Source organism: Amblyomma mixtum, chromosome 1 (assembly GCF_055824585.1).
Source record: "Amblyomma mixtum isolate Tamu chromosome 1, ASM5582458v1, whole genome shotgun sequence".
NCBI lineage: Eukaryota > Metazoa > Arthropoda > Arachnida > Ixodida > Ixodidae > Amblyomma > Amblyomma mixtum.
In genome coordinates this window covers 317,046,215-317,066,510 of record NC_143012.1, presented here as the reverse complement: position 1 = coordinate 317,066,510, position 20,296 = coordinate 317,046,215, and the positions used below count along the sequence as shown (strand labels likewise).

The 20,296-nt window shown below is 47.1% G+C and overlaps 1 protein-coding gene and 1 pseudogene across 1 annotated transcript; both read left to right on the top strand.

The window, feature by feature from the left end:
* The first annotated feature begins 201 nt into the window (after nucleotides 1-201).
* Nucleotides 202-8,349, top strand: LOC149372583 (F-box only protein 44-like). Its single transcript, XM_089586703.1, has 5 exons — nucleotides 202-661; nucleotides 1,711-1,800; nucleotides 3,204-3,330; nucleotides 4,735-4,870; nucleotides 8,131-8,349. The coding sequence occupies exons 1-5, from the start codon at nucleotides 202-204 to the stop codon at nucleotides 8,284-8,286; spliced, it is 969 nt and encodes a 322-aa protein (XP_089442829.1). The 3' UTR covers nucleotides 8,287-8,349.
* Nucleotides 8,350-11,905: 3,556 nt separating this feature from the next.
* On the top strand, nucleotides 11,906-13,513 carry LOC149372582 (uncharacterized; annotated as a pseudogene).
* Nucleotides 13,514-20,296: the final 6,783 nt, after the last annotated feature.

Sequence of the window (20,296 nt, the reverse complement as noted above, 5' to 3'; positions counted from 1 at the left end):
CTGGCAGTAGTCCAATCGCGGGACTGACCACGAACATGGACGTTGCGCTAGCATCTAGCGGCTTTCCCAGGTGACCTCAACTGAAACCCTGCTGCACTTCACTTCGTTATCACGAGTCGAGATACAAGCACCGTTACTACCCCAACCGCTCCCCTCCCTCAAGATAAGTTGCTATACGTAGTGTATAATAACTCTCGCACCATGTTGCGTAATCTGCTTCAAGGCCAGCCACGGTCACTTCACGTGACCTGCGCTGGCGCGTCTGTCCTCACTATGACGATGATAACAGATAACATTTATCAATGCTTCAGACACGCTGCTATGAAGCACATCAGATGTTTGCCTGCTGCATTGAGCCGTGAGAAACCGATGCCAGCTGCCGATATTTTTCCCTTGACGGATCTTCCTGAGCAGTTGATCGAACATGTGCTTTCATTCGTGGACCAGACGGATCTGCTTGAAAGCTGCCGCCACACGTGCAAGCTCTTTCGTGACATAATCGACAGAAACGGCTTTTGGAAGATCAAGTGTCTGCGGGACGGCAAAGTGATCCCCACCTTCAGCCTGGAGAAATTCCCGCCACGATACTACCAGAGCATCTACATCGGAAACCCCTACGGCCGCAACTTGCTCCGCAACGGGCATGGCGATGCCCCGGAAGGTGCGTGGGTGTCAATCTGGCTTCGGCGACTGAACGCGTGGTCGTATTCAAAGTGCACGTCAAGATCGTGCTCTAGGAGTCCATATCATATCCACAGTTAACAAAGTCATTGTTTTCGTTCGTCTTTATCTCTTAATTGCCGGTCAGAAAGTTAGTATTAGATAGCCACCGCTGCAGTATTTGCAGTTATGTCTTTAATGCAATTAAGATGTTCAAACTCGTGTCAACGCTTGTTAGAATAAAAGGTTTGGTTTGGTTTGGTTTATGGGGTTTAACGTCCCAAAGCGACTAAGGCTATGAGAGACGCCGTAGTGGAGGGCTCCGGAAATTTCGACCACCTGGGGTTCTTTAACGTGCACTGACATCGCACAGTACACAAGCCTCTAGAATTTCTCCCCCAAACTAAAATAAGTCATTTTTTTTTTAATAAGCGCGACTTTTTTTCATTCTCTCTCGCGACGAAAAAATGGCAACAATGTCTGTATTACTAAGCCTAACAAGGCAGCTAACTCATACAAACCCAAATCGTGCATCACATATAGAAGTTCCATTGCTTATTGTAACAAATGAATCGTATGATCTCGGAGTGGCGGCATCGTTCTGCTAGTGCTTGCACTATACTACTACTCCTTAATGTCTATACACCGAAAGCCTTCCTGACGCAGATATCGCTTTTTAAAAGTAGCAGCCTAGAGTGTTGCGCTGAACGTCAGACTATACGAGGAGTGGTTTTTATGCAAGCCTGATGAGCGTTTTATATACCATCTCACAAGTTGTTCGCAGTGGAGCAGGCGACGGTTTCCAGTCTTATTTGGTTGGCTCGCGAGCGTGCGAGAACAGCATACTTTTGCAAGCCTCGTGCTTGGTATACATTACACTTCACTGCGAGCAACCTCTGAGATAGAGGCCTTTTAAATAGTTTGTCTCCAGTTGAAAATTTTTTTTCCTGTTTTCACCGATATATCACAGATTTCGCGCCGTGCTGTTCGCCCGTAAATTATGCTGCCTCAAGCTTTGACCAGCTGTGGCTTTCTCCTTCTCTCTTTAAGGTGCATTCGCAGGTTGGCAAGTAATATATAAGGGAGGCGCCGGATGGAAATGCGAGGAAACCCCGGACGGCGCTGATCCTTTGCCTTTAGGCGAGTAAGCTATACACACAATCACGTTACGTTTATTATTTTGCAGCACGCATTGCTGTAGTGCAGATCCTATCAGCTGAGGTTATGTAAGTTATCCATTTTGCAAACTGCACCGTTTTTTTTCTGTGTGGGTGTCACGGTGTTTGTGCACACTCAAAAAAACTAAAGTTCGGCAGTGAAGCACTGACGTGCCTATTCTGGTACTCGGCATCAAGTGTATCTATTAGCGGTGCGCTGCCATAGTACCAGCAGAGGTGCCACTGGCAATGCTGCTGCATCCTCTGATTGCGTTCGTAACAACTTCCGGTCGGTCTTATGAATTAAATGTCAACAGGGGGCACACGTACGCTTGTAGGACCATAACCTTGTTTGATTGTAGGAGACCATAACCCTGTTTTTATAAAAAGGTACGAGGGGAAACAGAAAGAATAAACCCTTCTGCCTGCAGCAGGCGCTGCAGTTGGAAACAACTCAAGAACGAAGTGGCAAGTGCCCCTCAAACACGCCCACAAAGGTGGCCACGTAGCTCCACCCAGTGGTGTCGGCCTATTTTTATGACAGCCCAGTCAATCAATGACACTACCCAGATTAAGATATGTTCTCACTACAAGGATAAGCCTTGTACTGTAGCGCACTATTTTTCTTTTTTCCTTCGTTAATTCTGTTTTATAACAGCCACGCCTTATTTCGCTGTCCTTGTGTTTCCCAGTAAAATCGTTTATTGTGCAGTATACTTTGCATCATATCCTGTTATGGCGTGAAACTGAGGTCAGTAATACTATGATTTAATGATTGAATAAATTTTACATGAATGTGCACCAAGTGTACTTAATCGGACGTTAGTGCGCACGAACAAATCCCTCGGACAAAGCTTTTGGTATAGCATATTTTAAAGTTTTGAAAAAATTGGTAAATTGTTTTTTGAGGAACGGAAGTGGCGCAGTATATGTCTCACGTATATCGGTGGACACTTGAACCGCGCCGCAAGGGAAGGGGGGAAGGTGGGAATAAAAGAAGAAAGAAAGAAAGAGGTGCCGTAGTGAAGGGTTCCAGAATAATTTCGACCACCTGGGGATCTTTAACGTGCACTGACATCGCACAGCAGACGGGCGCCTTTTTGCGTTTCGCCTCCATCGAAACGCAGCCGCCGTGGTCGGATTCGAACCCGGGTACTCCGGCTCAGTAGCCGAGCGCCCTAACTACTGAGCCACCGCAGTTGGCAAAAGACGTTTCAGGGTCTTTAATTTTTCCCTTGTTACAGCACGTTGGGGAAAAATTATTTTCCGGGCCTATGACGCTCGTAAGGCGCCCTAGCGATTACAGGGAGTTTTTTTGTGATCGAAAGGTAGCTGTGTTAGGACGGCTTTAACCAGCGTGTGTGATTTTTTTCTTTGTTTCAACAGAAATGCAGGGGTGTTTTGCAACTTCATGTTTGACATGCACAAAGCAGCAAGTTATCGACTTAGTCAGTGAGGGCGTTCTTCCAGTAATCATGGATGCAGTCAGACCGGACATCGAAGTGTCGGAATGGTGTGTGATCATCACCCACAATGCATTTTTTCTAAGAACTTTTAATTGGCTACAGTGCTTCATAAAATTTAACACTAGGGTAAACGTAATAAATATTATCATTGTCTGTCGTCTTTTACACGTTTCATGTTTTCTGCCACCGCTATGTCAGTAACTTTACAATGTATGTAGCGGAACTTGAAATTAACTGGATGGCTACCTTCACTGACGTGTATGACATCACCGGAAGCAGAATATGCACCATATTTCATGAAAGCACATGCCATTTAAGTTTATCGGATTATACAACTTATGTTTCTTGATGTTTACGATAGATCGCATGTCATAATATTAATGATGTCATGCTCATAAAATCTGTGTTTCGATTGGGGCTCTGCAGTAATCAATATTTTTAACTTACACTTTATCAGTACTGTATATAAGCGTTTGCTCTCGGTATAAAAAAATATTAAGGCTAATCAATTAGAAGCTGGAGATAGGCGAAAAACTAGTGGAGAAACAAGCTGTGAGTCTTTTTCAGCTTCAGTGACAGAAGGACAGTTTCTTCATTGATGTCAGAATATTTTGTTTATACATTCCTGTTTTCTCATGCATTTTATTTACACTCTGCAAAGCACAATTTAAACTCTATAAGCTTAGTGTCATTGAACTCGAAAATAACATGACTTGCACGTATGCATCAACGTAATAACTGTGCTCCGTATAAAATGCTGCAACCGTATGCAACAGCTGCATGTAATAACTTCTAAATAATTGTAAGCTATAGCTAACTAATATATTTCAGATTACTTGAATTCCAAAGCAATCCACGTATTGTTGGATGTTGCAGTGTATCTTTGTATTAGCAGGAATTGCTGCTGGACTCTCTGATGCACTATAAATTGAAATGCCTCTCTTTGATTTCACGAATAGCTGTTAGTCATTATTAACGCGTCACAGTCACGAGTTTATTGCGCATTAAGACGCCATGTGTGTAATCCGTACAATCACATATAGGCAGCTGAAGAGCAGTAAAACATAAGAAGCATGGCAGCAGCCTTTCAGAAAAGCATTTCTTGAAAAATGTTCACCTTAGTCATTGTGTACAGTTAACACATAGGTTATTCAATTTCTGAGCCTTATGGTCAACTTCTGCTGGCATGCTTCTGGTGTTTTTTTTGGGGGGAGAGGGAAACAAATCTGTTTCTTTTTCGCAAGGAGTGATTTCTGCATTAATAACCCACGAATTCAATAGAGCAACATTTAGAAACCTTAGCTACCAACTACATACTGTCTTACTCATGCCGTCATGCGTTTTTATGAGTGAAATGTAGAGAAATTTTTGTTCACTAAATATCCGACATAAAAGCTAAACATAATTGTGTCTTAATAGACACAACTCGCATTTTTACGTTTTTTACACAGGCATGCGGCTCGATTCGACAGCGGTTGCAAGTACAAGCTGACGGTGACACTTCTGGGTGGCAAAGCGGAAGTACTGCAAGTGTACAGCTCTGGCTGGATTGAGACTGAGCAGTTTCTTGGCAGCAAGTGGAATCAGGCAAGTGACTGCTTTCAGACGAGTGGGGGGTCTCTAGCTAGCGCACATTTCATTATTAGATCACTGCAGAATGTCACGTATCGGAGTTTTAATGAAAACATGCTCAAGGGGGCCATACTTGGCACTTATTTTTTGTTGAGCTAGTTGGGAGCATTTGTTCTGCTATATCAGACCAACGTACGACTTTGCTTGAGTGGAACGGACAACATGCGGCATCACGTCGGAAACGGAAGAATTTTGATTTCCCTGCTATTAATAGAATGAAGCATAATATTAGCTGTAAACGGGGACTTCTTATCGAAATTCCGTACTGAAATTTGCACACAACTACATCAAACGACGTTTTGTTCCGGAACTTCGGCACTGTCGGTATATCCGCTTACTTAATCTCATATAGTACTTTTGTTTGGGATTGTTGCCAGATGTTGCTAATTTAAATGTTTCGGAGCAAAGTAGGGGGAAAAGAACGGACAACACATGCCTGGCACCACCTGTCTCCCGCGCTTTCTTCTTTTTATATTTTCTGTTTTTATTTTATCATTAGTATTTTACTCGCTGGGATGACGACGTAGCTATGATAGCATGGAGACCTTCAATCGCTTTAGGAGTGTTTATCGGTTTAATCCTTCTACGTGACTTCGCTTGCTGTACGTAAGTGCTTGATATGATGTCAAACAAGCGTGATTCATTACTTGGCTGCCCTTAAGGTATTCTAACGTATTGGATCTACCGGCGATTTTCACGGCCTGATGGGGCGCGTCGAAAGTATTGAATATAGCGGCGTTACGGATGACTGCTTCTGGGATCAGCCACGCTTGTTTTAAATTTCACCATAAACTCGCGCTTATTTGTCGGTGGTAGCAGCTTCGAAGGAGCTAAACAGACCGTTTCTTCGAACGTGCAAAGTAATAAACGAGGGACAAGAAAGAAATCACTGTCTCGCGTTGGAAAACGGCTGGCGTGAAAGCGGTGCGGTAGACAAGAGACATCGAATACGTTGGGAAATGGAAGTGCAAGAAGAGTCGGAACGAAATGGAATTCGAACCCACTTTCCCCACTCCTGCCCCCTGCGGACAGCATAACACCTTATCAGCGCACACGCATTCTGTAGTAAAGCCTACAGTTGCAGATATAGTCAAGCACAAAACTGTTCGCACTTGGAATGTGCTAACGCAAAACAAAATTACGCATGCGACGGGGAGCCTCTCTCTGCAAGCAGACTGAAGCTCCCCCTCGGTGCTTGTTCATTTTTTTTTCCGTTGTGTTGTCAAAAATTCCATTCTCTCTTTCGTTGAAATGTGCTAGGAAGTCATATGTTCTAAGCGGTGTTTCTGTATAAACAGCACATCGAATTCAGGTGGACGCCCTCCCATCATCATCATCATCAGCCTGACTACGCCCACTGCAGGGCAAACGCCTCTCTCATGTCTCCTCCATCGGTTATCTTTCCTTCGTATTACATGCCCTGCCCAAGCCTATTTATTCCTATTGATTTTGACTACGATATCATTAACCCGCGTTTGTTCCCTCGCCCACTCTGCCCGCTTCCGATCTCTTAACGTTACACCTATCACTTTTCTTTCATAGCTCGCTGCGTTGTCCTTAAAGCTAAACCCTCTTTGTTAGCCTCGACGTTTCTGTCCCATAGGTGAGTGCCGGTAAGATCAGGTTCAGTTTCCAATGGTTGCCTGTCCGGAGCCAGTGATTCTTAGCATTCCCCGCTGCACCACAGGTCTGACCGCCGCGTTGGTCAGTTGCTCCGCAGCAAGGCAAATAATCTTGTTAGAAATATAGACTGAGTGCCTATAAGAACAGTGTTCTCATGGTCCTTCAAACATTGAACTACAGCGTGGAAACCTGTTCCCATGCTCTTTCTGTATTACTGGCATCAGCAAACTCACACAATAATACTTAGCGGCTCTTCTGTATCGTTAGTACAGAAATATTCGTGTAACTCTGCTCCTAAGATACATATCTGGAGCAAAGCTCGGACTACGTCGTCCGAATGTACCAGCCAGCCACTCAGGCAACGCAGCAAACAACGCAGTTCCGCACACTAATCCTTGTTGAGCTAATTCGCGATGCCGCCGCAGTGTGGCGTTGGTTTCGTAGAAATCGCCAATAAAAACAACGTTAATGGAACCATTAACGTTGAATAAAAACGCGTGTCTTAACTTTCTGACAGCTGGCGCCCGTTCGCTGCTCTCTGTTCTTTGCATCCAGCTTTTGTGCTGAAGTTCGGCTGTTGCTTTCTGCAACATGCTGCTTTTTTAGTTTTTCTACTGAAACAAAAAGCACTCTACTGCCGCTAAAGCACCTGCCCTTTGCTACAGTTTTGGCGCTTTCAGTGTTTTGTGCGCATACGATCTTTTACGGAAAAGAGCGCACACGTGTTTACATATTGGCACGTAATGCAACTATATCGAATACATGTGCCTTGACTCTATGTTCAATGCAATATTACTCTAGCGGCTGATGCTCCATCACATGTTTTCCGTTTCTCGATTTTGCCGACGCCCAATGTCTATTGTGCTCGCTTATCATTTTTCACAGCATTGCGATCATTCAAAACGAGTGCTTCCGCTGACCTGGTGTTACAAAGTGTAGCCACTTGTGGTATTTGGTGACGAATGCTTGCTATCCCAGCTGTCCACTCTAGTACAGCTTTTACAGGCAACCCCATTGGCTGCGTGAAAATATAATCAATTCAATTTAACTTCAAACGCCTTATGTCCGAGCTTAAGCTTTTCGCGACTGACTGCGTATACCATGCAGGACATTCGAATATGCGGTGTTTTCAAGTGATTACTACAATTTTTGCTTGAGGTGCTGGCAATATGCTTCTTGTCCGGCGCCGGCGTTTCGTTTTTCTACGAGAACAAAGCACTACCAGAACAAAAAATAAGGCGATCCTCGTGGATGATTTGAATGCGTCACTAAATTATATCCGAGGTTAAAACACAAAAGTTCGTTAATTATATCCGAGGTGTCATATATATGTTCGGTACATCCGAGGTGACATATTAAGGTTCGTTGTATCCGAGATAGTATACTAAGTTTGTGTAGGAAGTATACTAAGTTCGTTCGTAGACCCGTGGGCGAGCTGCCACATGCCCATCGTGGGATGTATGCTGCAGGCTACTGCCGCAGGCTACTGATAGAGGGCGCTCGCCATTTCGCCAGCACAGACCCCTCTAATGCTCACGCAATAATTGAAAAGAAATTATCCCAGTGTGTTCAGACGCTGCCGTTACTCGCAGGTCACGCACGTCTTTCGCGACTACCCTGCGGGCGTTCGTTTCGTCCAGTTCAAGCACTCCGGGAAGGACACCCAGTTCTGGGCAGGCCACTACGGACCCAAGATGGCAGGAGGTGTCGTTCGCGTTCATGGACAGAAGCAAGCGGCTGCGTTGTGACGTCATCTCCGATAGCGCTCCTCCGTCGTCTGAATGACGAAAATAAAAGTTTTTGTGCGTGTGCGTGAAAACTTTTACTCGCGTAATCAACGCAATTTTGTTCCAACAAATATTCTGAAAATTTGGGGACTACGTTCATTACGCGGGATAAAATATTTAGACGAAATTTGAAGAGATGAAAAGGGGCCAAAAGGTAGACTGATAGAATTCATCAAATGAAACGCGCTGCACAGCACGGTTTTAATGTTAGAGAGCATAGTCGACAATTTCTATACCTTAAAACCGCACATATAAACTCACTGAGCGGTCCATAATGCAGTATAAAGAGAGCACGGAGCTTAATCGTAAAGAGAGAGCCCTTGGTGTCCAGGCGCAGTTTCAATTTTTTTCTCGGATTCCTCACGGAACATTCTTATTTTCTGTTCGTCTCATAGAGTGTAGTACAACAGTCTTGGCATTCGACAGATGGCGCTTAATAGCACCTTGTACAGTTAAAACTCGTTCTAACAAAACCCGATTTAATGAAGTTCCCGATAAAACGAACAAATTTTGATTCCTCGGCAAGTATCCATAGGGTTCAATGTTCTCAATAACCCGAAATAACGAAACAGACGACCGCTAAACCCAATTTAACGAAGTTTCTTCGGGAAGTAATGAGTATAAAGGAGGCTAATCCTCACTTATTTTGCTCATAATGTCTCGCAGATTGTTGGCAGCGTGCAATCAGTAGCATCTGGGAGCCCAAGTCACGGCTGTGGTTTCGTTTTCACAGGGCTGCAAGCTACGCCGCTGCACGCAACCAAGGGCGTCCGCAGAACTTTTTCCAGGGGGGGGAGGGGGGGGGGGGGGGGCACCCGATGTCCGGGGATGGGGGAAGCGGTAGGTTTGTAGTTGTTTTCTACTAGAGTATAAAAAGTATCTAATTCCAGGGGGGGGGGGGGGGGGGGGGGGGGGGGGCAACAGCCCTTCTTTCCGGACGCCCATGCACGCAACTAAGGATGCGGCAACGCTTCCCGAGCTCGTTGGCTTCCAATCCGTTTTACCAGATGGCGCTTTCATGCACAAGCGATTCGGCTTGCCTTCGCGGACTTTTCATACGCGCAAGAGCGGATATCACCAAATACGATGCCGCGCTAGCTTTGGGTTGACGCTACATTACTAGATTTCGAAGGGTGAAAAAATATTTTCCCCGATTTTACGAATTTACCGATTTAACGAAATAATTCGTCACTGCTCTTCACTTCGTTAAATCGAGTTATTACTGTGATTGGTTTGGCGTTCAAGAAAAGGCGCCTGCTAGCATTAATAGCTGCGCTACAAACGTAAGGGGTGCGTTTATTACCCGAGATAAAAATAATACTAACAGCCAAAATAGCAGGTGCATTCATCACGGGAGTAAATGTGGTGAATCCAATTATTATTATTTTTTTTTGGCTCTTATGGAGTGATATGGGACAGCTTTTTCTTGCAGCTCCCTTCCACCTGAAAATGTATCATGCGGCGAAATAAAGTGATTTGATTTGAACCTGGCCACTGTGGATTTCTATTGTGCATGCTGAGACAAATTTTCTTCCGAAAAGTTACTCAACAGCTTTGTAGCGTAAAACTTTTATGCTAAAAAGGTGTCGGAGTAATACTTTTTTACTGCAATGTATTGGAACAGCTATTGCTTTTAAGGCAATACTCTTATGGTAAAAGTATTCCAGTGAGCCAGCAACCCCACCTTGCATATGGTAGCTGTGTTAACATTTGGATTCGTGACTGTGTCGGCAACTGATGCAATGGAACAGGAGAGAATACACGTACAAACGTGAGCTCGTACAACGGCGTTACCGATTAAGAAAACGAAAAAAAAAAACGCGAAGGCAATGCAGCAGCTTGTCGTTTACGTGCGTAAATACATATTTAATTAATGAACATGAGCCTAGCTGTCTAGAAAAATTCAGGGGGCACTTTGGCTCTCTAAAGTGCTGCAGGGCGAAAGCGTTTCCTGGTGCACTGTTTGTTTGTTTTTATTATTTTATTTTTGTTTCTTTTCATATTTTTATTTCATTTCTTTATTTTTGTTTGATTTCTTATTTTTAACTTTTTATTTACTTTATTTTATTTATGAAACCCATGCATTCACCAGAAGCGCCTTTATTCATGCTCAAACTCTGAGCCTTCGTCGCGGAGTGGTGGCGTCTCCACTTCAAATGCCAAAGGCCCTGGTTCGATTCCCAGCCTCGGCACACTTCTTTTTTTAAGTATAATGACGCCGAAACGTGGACATACTTGCTAACATTCCTTGGTCATGACAGTATGAGGCATTAAAGGCTTTCACCTTAAAAGTCTCTCGCAGAGAAATCCGTTATACCTGCGAGGGTCGCGATCACGTGATGCATGGTGAGCAGAACTGCCTGAGCAGTTTCAATGCAGAGGCATCTGCCACTTATTATTGGTTCGGTCAGGGCATGATGCGGCAACTTTTTTGATTTCCAATCGCTTCGAAATGGGACCGCTGTTTCGTGCGCTGCCATCGCTCGCTGTGTGACCGCTTCGATGAGGAAAGACGTCGTATCCGTCGAGAACACTGTCGCGGTGTCCGATACACCTATAGAGGCTATACACCGCAGCAAACGAGTTCGCGCGCTTCCTCGACCGCGTGGCGTCATCCGCCGGGGGGCGGCAGTCGAACAGGACCGGAAACGAAGCCGCCGCGATCGACACCGCGACCTCTGCCGACTCGATCGTCCCCCGCTTGCTACACGGTGCCTCACGCCCTCGAATCCATTTGACGCCGAAAATAGTACGGGGCTGGCCAATAACTTGGCCGGAATTTCAGTCACCGTAGCTTTTTTTTTTCTTTTCTCGGCGCACCGCATTTTTTTTTCCTACCCATATTGCGGGTTTCATGTAGAAGGAACGTGGCTGTCGCGACTAAATGTTCCTAGGACAACCAGTCTACTACTTTCCTGCGCTCACAACGCCGTCGTTACAAGAAATATTTTAGAAGACTTGCTACGCTGATGCGTTATACTTCGGTGATATCGTGCATTAATATATTATGTGGAGTTTTAAATGGGGAGAGATAAATGCGTTTCCCCCGTTTAACCGCGGCTGACAAAGTTCAAAACCGCCAGACCCCACCCCGTGGTCGCGTTCGCTACCGAGCTCACGCCGACCATGCCGGGCCTTGCTCTGAGGGAAGAGAGGAACGACACTCTGGCTGACACAAACAGGAATTTATTGCTAACACAATAATGCAAGCTAGCAACAAAATACGCTGAGGAATCAAGGACGTCCGACTCACCAGCAAGATACGAGCGAATGTTCGCCCGCGCAAGGGCAAGGGGGAAACTCCGAGGCCCGACGGGACGAGCTGACGGGGGCATGTTCCCACCTCGAGGTCGCCGCACAGGGATGTAATACGACCGACAACTACGCAACACAATGTCAAAACCATCCTCGCCCTTGATCTGAAAGGGACTTTCGACAATGTTAAACAAGGTAGCACCCTGGCCAACTTGATCGCCTGGCCTTTCTTCGAATTGAGGACGAGGAATATGGCCCTTACATGATGGGAACACGGGGTACCCCTCAGGGACCGGTGTTATCACCGCTTCTGTTCAACATAGCTATGATGCGCCTCCCAAGCCAACTGGCCCGCGTGGAAGCCATTCAACGCGCGTTATATGCAGATGACATTGTAATCTGGACCACCGAGGGGAGCCTTGGGGACATGGAGGACCGCCTTCAGCGGCCGCTTCCATAGTTGATACGTATGCTATTGACTGTGTGCGCCAATGTGCTTCAGCGAAATCAGAGCTTCTGCATGTCATAGCGAACCCAAAGGATAGGACAGCAATACACATCTATCTGTCAGGAGGTCCTATTAGAGAGGTGGAGGAGCTCCGTATTCTGGGTCTTTTTAGTCACCACAGACTCAGACCGGACTCCACTATCGTGAAACTCAAGAGAGTAGGCGAACTGGTAGGGCGCATGATCCGCCGCGTTTCCAACAAGCGGGGCAGTCAGCTGGGCAGGGACGCACTTCGGCTCGTCTATGCCTCCGTGACTAGCCGGATCCTCTACGCCGTGCCATATCTCCGCACTACTAAGCAAGACGAGGCGCGAATAGACGCCATCATCCGCAAGGCAACTAAGCGAGCCCTGGATCTCCCGGTGGCTACCTCTAATGCCAAACTCAAGGCATTGGGGGTGCTAAACTCCTACCAGGAGCTGCGGGAGGCCCACCTCGAGAACCAATACACGCGGCTCATGCAGACGGCCTTCGGGCGTCGCCTGCTAAACCGCTCACACATCCAACACGACTGCACTCTAGAGGAGGCGGATCGTATCCCAGAACTGCGGCGCCATATGATCTGGGTCTCCCCACTCCCCCGTAACATGGGCACCGACATGCACGAAAACAGACGACAAGCCGGGCTCGGGCTCTTGAGAGACAACACTGCTCCCGACACGGTGTATATATGAAGACGTAGCAGGACCATCGCCCACGGGATTTTACACGGCCGCTGTCGTTCACCAGGAAATGCAGGTTGATGGACTCTCATTTCGAGCCTCTAATTCAATGCGAACCGAGGAAATAGCGATAGCGCTTGCTGCCGCCCACGCCAATTCGAGAATCATCATCACGGACTCCCGAAAAACATGTGATCATTGCTTGGCAGGGGAGTTCTCCCCCTTAGCTGCTTGTATTCTAAGACGAACTGCCACTGATCCAACACCGAAAAGAATCATTTAGGCTCCTGGCCAGCACGGCTTACGAGGTAATGAGGCCGCTGACGCGGCTGCCCGAGCGCTTACTCGCCGGGCTCCTCATCCGAGCTCTTCTGGCTCGGAGACTAACCAGCCGCTGCTACGGTTCAGGGAAAAATTAACGCATTATAGCGACAACCACCGCCTTTTCCCGGCGCCTGCAAAGCGGCTGAGTAAGACGGAGGAGAGAACTTTAAGGCGCCTGCAGACAGGTACTCTACTCTGTCCTGCAATCATAAAGCATTACGATCCTAACACGGATAGGCGATGCCCGCACTGTGGGGAGACCTGTGATATCTTCCACATGGTGTGGACATGTACTCAAAATCCCCACCTCCCCACTTCCCCTACCCCTTCCCGAGAGGTATGGGAGACTGCCCTCCTCAACTGCTCCTCGCTTGAGTCCCAAAGGGCTCTGGTGAAACGGGCGAGAGACGGGGCCTCGTCATGCGGTGTCCCGGACTAGGAACGCCGACCATGTAGCGGGGCCACTCTGTGGCTCCCAACCAAATGAAAGTTTTCACCACCACCACCGCCAGCGAAGAGCGCAACGCCGCGCGACACGCTCGAACGCGGCCAAATCTCGAGCCGAAGAGAGCAGCTCTCCCCCGCGTGAGCGCGCAGCAAACACGCCATCCGTGGCGCTCGTGTCGCTGCGACGCTAAAGTCACTGGAACTCTGAAAGTACCGCAACCAGCGGGCGGCGCGCACATGGGCGCGCAGGCAACATTGGGGTGTTGTTGCCAGAGGTGGTCCAGCGCGGCGAGCGCGTCGTCTGCTAGGCGAAGAAAGTCTCCCTTGCGGCGGCCTTGTTCATCGGTTTTGCGCAAAAATTAATGAAAGTATTCATGATTGAGAGCTTAGATGAGGTGAGGGTTTCGAAAACCTTGAAAGCGTTGCACGACAGCTGCGCAGCCTCTCGTATTCTTGAGCCCATGGGTGTGAGCTAACAACGCAAGAAGCAGGCTTGTCCTATCGCTTCCGCGAAAGGCTCGCAAATGCATGTTTTCGGGACCCGGAAAACTTTAAAGCCGGCAGGCTGCGTGCTTACCAGCGGTATACAACAAAACGTTTAGTAAATCGCTTCACTTGGAAATCTGCTGCGTATAAAACGTTCTGTTTACGCTTACTGTTTCCTGCCGCCTGTTCTTCCCTCCGTGTGGTCAGTAGCCGGTGGGAGGCTTGTGGGAGGCAGTTGGGCGACCCTAAAGTCGACGAGCTCTCCGAAATCTCGTAAAGCAACGTCTCCGAAGACATTTATAGCTGTCACGCTCACACAGACACACGACGCACAGAGACACGCACACACACAGACACACGCGGTGCACAAAGACATGCGCGCACACAGATACGCACGCAGACACACGCACTGACAGAGACACGCATGCACAGACACACGCCGTGCACAAAGACACGCGCGCACACATACGCACGCAGGCACACGCATACACAGACACACGGACTGACAGAGACGCGCATACACAGACACACGCACGCACACAGACACACGCGGTGCAGATACGCACGCAGACACACGCACTGACACGCACGCATACAGACACACGCACTGACACGCACTCATACAGACACACGCACGCACACAGACACACGCGGTGCACAGATGCGCACGCAGACACACGCGGAGCACAGATACGCACGCAGACACATGCACTGACAGAGACACACATACACAGACAAACGCGCACACAGACACACGCGCGCGCACGGAGACACGCACACGCACGCAGACATACGCTCAGATAGAGGCACAGACACGCGCGCGCACACGCACACAGATGCGATACTGAACGTGCTACTTCGTAAAACACGCAGTCCAACCCCATCGGAAGCACTGCGCCCCGTCGGCTCCTAGAGCGAGTGGACCATCTATGGAGGCGCCTAATCAAGTGATCGCAACTGGCCAATAGGCGGCGCGGCGGCGAAGAGAAAACAGCTGCGGTACTTTCAGAGTTCCAGTGACTTTATGCGACGCCGATGCCCTCCCATGTTAGTTAAAGTATAACACGGCTAAGGAGGGTGCATTGTGGGGAAGCGAACCACAGGGAACGAGTAAAGCACGTCCCCACGATTCACAAGAACAAGATTTTTTTTTTACTTTCGCTACTTGTTTAAACAGCGCGTCAGTACGCTTTCTATGGGACAGCGTAGAGGCTTCCCATTCTAGTAAGAGGTCCTCTGCGTAGCTCTTTGCGGCGATGAAGACAGGAAAGCGAAAAAAATGAACGACACAAAACTACGCCGCGCACCGTTCATCAGAGTCAACATCAAGACCGACTATTCCTCGTCTGAACTTCACAGACTTTACATGGCCGTATCTACTGCAAAGTTTACAGGAAGCTTCCGAGCTTCATTGCAAAGCGGTGGCAGCCATATCCCGTCCAAGACAGGCGGCTTGCGTTGAAAGAAAGCGGTACTTTGTGAAGCGTTATTCCGGTAACTCCAGCTGGCGTCAACAAAAACACACTGTTTGCCTTCGGAGCAAAGTAAGTATTGATGGAAGCAATACCAGGGTTTTACTCACATACGAGATACGCTGTCGCACTTCTTAACGCAACTTAGTTTCTGTTCTAATCAAGACAAACTGCTTTGCTGTCTCCTGCGACTGCAGCAGCAGACTCATGGGGCGATAAGCACACGCCATCTGAGTGGTGTGAATTGGTCTTATTGGTTAATGTTCATATTTGAAACATATCTTTCTTACATGCCAGGCAGTTAGCATCGATGATGTACACCCTTCCAGTTTTTTAACGGTATTACGTGAGCGTCGACCGTTCGCTTGATCAGCGCCCTATGACTACAGTGGCTCGAATAGGGCCACTGTACTATGACTGGCTGAGAGTTGCCGCATGCGCACGAAGACCAGCTCACGGTGGCCGCCGTCTGCTAGGCCAGAAATTGCGCGCAGCCCCCGACTCTTTCCTTCGACCGCAATACTGCTGGCATACTCGCCGCCGATATTCAGGAGAAGCCACGTGCCGCCCAGCTGCTAGCAGCATTACTCAGCGTTTCTCGAATGAACTTTGCGATCAATCTTTCGTTTGCTCTTGTTTTGTATGCATTTGTATGCGGATATGGCTGTGACCCACGATTTTGATAAGCGGGAGATAAAAAATGACAGGTAGTGCGGTAAGCGAAGGAAAGGGTAGGGGGCAGCGCGCAGCTCCGGGAACAGCCCGGCAGATGACGGCCTCGGCATCCTGCGCATGCGGCAACTCTCGGCGAGTTTGCCGATTCGTTCCGTCGTAGGGCGCTGATCGGGTGAACGGTCGATGCTAGCGTGATTCCGTTAAAAATATTGGAAGGGTGCACTTTCCAGTTTCGCGCTAGTAGAGTCAGGCATCCCACAGAATTCAATCCTGGGTTCGCTCCAGTTTCTGGTCTTCATTAATGACGTCACTATAAAGAACTACTGCCAAAATAAGGCTTTTTGCAAATTGTTGCATAATCTGCCACAAAATCACCTTTTTATGCTCAAGCAAAATTAAACTTACCGTGCTGAAATACAAACCTGGTGTTTTGCGTAACCAATGGTCATCGGTACTAAAAATTATTGTAATGACCGTAATTCGGAAGAAAGAACCGCTAACCTTCAGATATCATATCGATAATCATTATCTGGCAACAGTATCAAGCTTTATAAGTACCTAGAGGTCACAATTACTCCCGACCTTTAGTTGAATACACCATATATGATGAATGCGGAAGCTTGGGGCTTGGTTACATCAGAAGAACCATGCGACTTTGCTCTTCCCGACGCTTGACTCAATCAACCCGCTCCTTTCGGGTTCGTGTAAACCATGTGTAAACAGAGCAATTGCCGCGACCGGCAACACTCCTTTGCTTGACCTTTTTTTTTCTTTTTTTAAACCACTACTACTACTACTATACACTCTAAGAAAAAAGGGTGTAAGAAGGGTGCATCTTCACGACTTATGCTATCTGAAGGCGCATGGACTAACGATGCACTTTGCGGAGTGCATCGTTACACCCGTGTGGAGGTGGTGGAGGCCGTTAGTCTCTTTGAGAAAACTTACCCCTTTTTTTACTCTTCAAACCAGCTGTGTTCCCTCTGCGCGAAGACGCTGTACAGCAAAGTATGCAGCCCTCACCGCCTCCCCTCCCTCTCGAAGATGGCCCTCTCCCGAAAGCGGGGTGGCGGGGTTATTTTGAGGACAATAGTTAAAAGCTACGCTGGCTCACGCTCCCCCACTGCATTGATCCTTTCACCCGCGCTGGCGACACTGACCGCGCCTCCTCGCTTCTTCAAGGGACCAGAAGCTATTTCTTCGAAGAACACGTACAGCGATCTTCTGCCCATCTCCGCCTGACATGGTCGGCAATAATGGCGGACGAAGCGGCTTGGCGGATGCACAGAACGTTACTGAAAAAAGGTGCATTGACCGCGATCGGCCACGACAACCATCACGCATGCAAACATGCTCTTGGTTGCTAACGACCAAAATAATCACTAATATTCGGTGCATGTGCTTTCATACTCATGATTGGATATCATTTTAAAAAAGAAGTAAGTCAGCAAAGACAGACGGCATGATCGGTGCTGTGTTAGTCCTCTGACCAATCGCAGCTCTGAACGAAATCAACAGTTTAGCGCTTCAACACACCAGAGGCATGAAAATTATTGCGCTTATAATTTCGGCTTGTGGTTAAGCTTTTATTAAAGAGGTAATAAAAGCTTTAAAAGGAACAGTTTTGCTTCACAGCCAGCGTAAGCTCTATTAGTCCGCGCTGTTCTTCATTTTCTAATAGCGTACGATAAGTATCAGGACGGTTAATTCCCTCCGTACAATTTCGAATTACGAGCACTGCTTTTCGAATAACCCCTCGTTGTGGCACATGTTCCTGAGCAAATAACAGACGAATAACAGAAAGGGTTCAGGTTAACATGCATACAAGTTAATAAATCAAAATCAGACGAACGAGCGAGATTGTTGACGCTGTAATTTTATGTTAGCTGAAGATGCAATGTAACGCAAATCCCGAATAAATTGCACTCTCATATTTCTGCTCCATTTCAACAGCAAAAAAGAACCCTACTCGCTGATAAACGCGTGATCTTCACCACTAATACTGACAACGCTGAAAAACAAAAATGCAAGAAACTAGGGAAGGAATAATTCTGCATCTGAACTGAGTTGTGAACGTGGCCTGACCATTCCATATATATAGGTACATTTTTGTTTAGAGCACTTTTACCAAGACACGAGCCAGGCCTCAGAGTCGCACTTTTGCTGGTCTACTATGAGATCACCAGCATTTGTACATCTGCTCGGAAACTCCTCAACGCAGTGTAAAAGACATTTCTGCGTTTCCTTTCCAACAAGTGTACGGATCCTTTCTCTCGGCACAAGATAGCGAAGCCCATAGTAATCAGTTTTCAAGATAGCTGCATTTCCTGATCATGTTATGGCGCGTACAAGTGTTTCACATAGAAGCAATTCAATTTCAGCTTATTTTAAATTGATAAACAGGGAGCGAGGTGACCAACGCGATTTAAGTCTATTCGAACTTCTCTTGCGTATGAAATTGTGCTGCACGCCTACAAGAGCAGAAATTAGCTTAAACTCAGTGTACGTGTCCGTAACTTTTAGCTTTTAGGTTGTTCCGCGCAGCTTTAATGCAGTCAAGTATAGTACTGATATTCAGAAATGAAGTTGACTACCTCCAATTTTTTTTTTTTTTCGAACTGTAGCGCTATGGAAGCATCGAATTCCGCAACAAACCGGGTGCCAGAGGAAAGAGTAATCAAGGCGCTTATATTGAGGCAGTGCATTGTGAATTCTTATGGAATGGTTCATGCGTCAGGAAATAACTCTTTCTTTTAGAGGCTAATGATAAGCACTAAACAGTACATTGCACTAGATAGACGCTGCCCGAAGACCCAAGCTCGAAAATAAATGAAACTACGGCGTATAAACCGGCAGGTTTTCCTTCTTCATCGTAAGTTGCTTCGGATGACTGAGACTTTTCTCTTGTGTGCACAAATAAAACTGAGCTAAAGGACACATTGTATCGCACTGACGAACCAATCTTTAACAAAAGCATAAATTCAGCGGTGGCAACTGCCTATATTGAATAAAATGAAAGCGCGTATAATAGACGGAATCGCCCGAATAACCAGTCGGTTGAAGCGTCTTAACGGATGCTTGCTGGCATAGCGCTGGCAGTGCTCCATTTCTGCTCTGTTGACCCATTTTGAAAATATTTTGAGAATTTCGCGAACACTGGAACGATGAGAGGTGAGAACTGCTGCATCAGCAGTTGTCGACTGTCGTTTGAAGCCCTCTTCTGCGCCATCTTCCTCAAATGTTCAAATGTTGTGAATCCCCTTTGTTTGCCTGACGCTTCTGATCACTCGATGCGGCTTTATTAAATCAATATTTCTACAGCTGTATCTATTTCGATTGAGTTAAACTATTTTTGAACAGAGCGGTTTTTCTTTCTTCGGATTCTCCTCACACGTGCGGCCCCATAAGCACAAAAGAAAGTTGAAATTTCTCGCAGCAATATCACGCGGCAATATCAGTATTTAAAACTGTTACTGTGCCTGACATTGAATCAATAATGCTGCAGCATTTACATCGCTTTTTTAGCCGGTTCTATGACTGATTTAGAAGTACAGGAAGGGCAGTTTATTGATATATATTTCGCAGTGCCTTCTGTACGCGGTAGTAAATGAGAGCTGATGAGAACTTCCGAATGATGCTCGTAACTTTAAGCTGCAGCTGCTCTGAAAACTATTCTGTTGCATACGCCACACATTTACGGCAGCATCTGCGTAATTCATACTGCGTAATAGCTGGCTGCATTAAAAGCTTCAAAGGGATACTGCAAGGACTGACAAGACGAGTCTCGCCGCGCTCGTTGTCTCCAATAACGGAAGAGTTGTGCGCACGCCGAAAGCGCGGAAAAATACGTGCCACAAGGGCAGAGAGGCGCATGCAAAAATAATAAGCTACCAGCACATTGCAACGACCAAAGGTTGTCGCCCGCACGTGGGCGGCTTGACCTTGGGACACTACTGGGAACGCAGACGTTCTTTCAGTCAGCGGAGAAAAAGAAAAGAGGGGAAGCGCGGAGTCCGGCGGAACGAAAGAAAGGCACGAAGCATGGAGGAAGGAAAACCTCCTCTGTAATTCCTCTATGGTGCGAAGCAAGCTTTGGAAGCGATGGCTGGCGATGGGTTGTAGTCATGGTTGTAGTTTCTCGT

What these genes read in the sequence shown, in the direction of transcription:
- LOC149372583 (XM_089586703.1), top strand. Translation starts at nt 202, where the DNA reads ATGTTGCGTAATCTGCTTCAAGGCCAGCCACGGTCACTTCACGTGACC. An exon ending in GCATGGCGATGCCCCGGAAG is followed by an intron (nt 662 to 1,710) that starts GTGCGTGGGTGT and finishes TCTCTCTTTAAG; the next exon opens with GTGCATTCGCAGGTTGGCAA. An exon ending in GACATCGAAGTGTCGGAATG is followed by an intron (nt 3,331 to 4,734) that starts GTGTGTGATCAT and finishes TTTTTTACACAG; the next exon opens with GCATGCGGCTCGATTCGACA.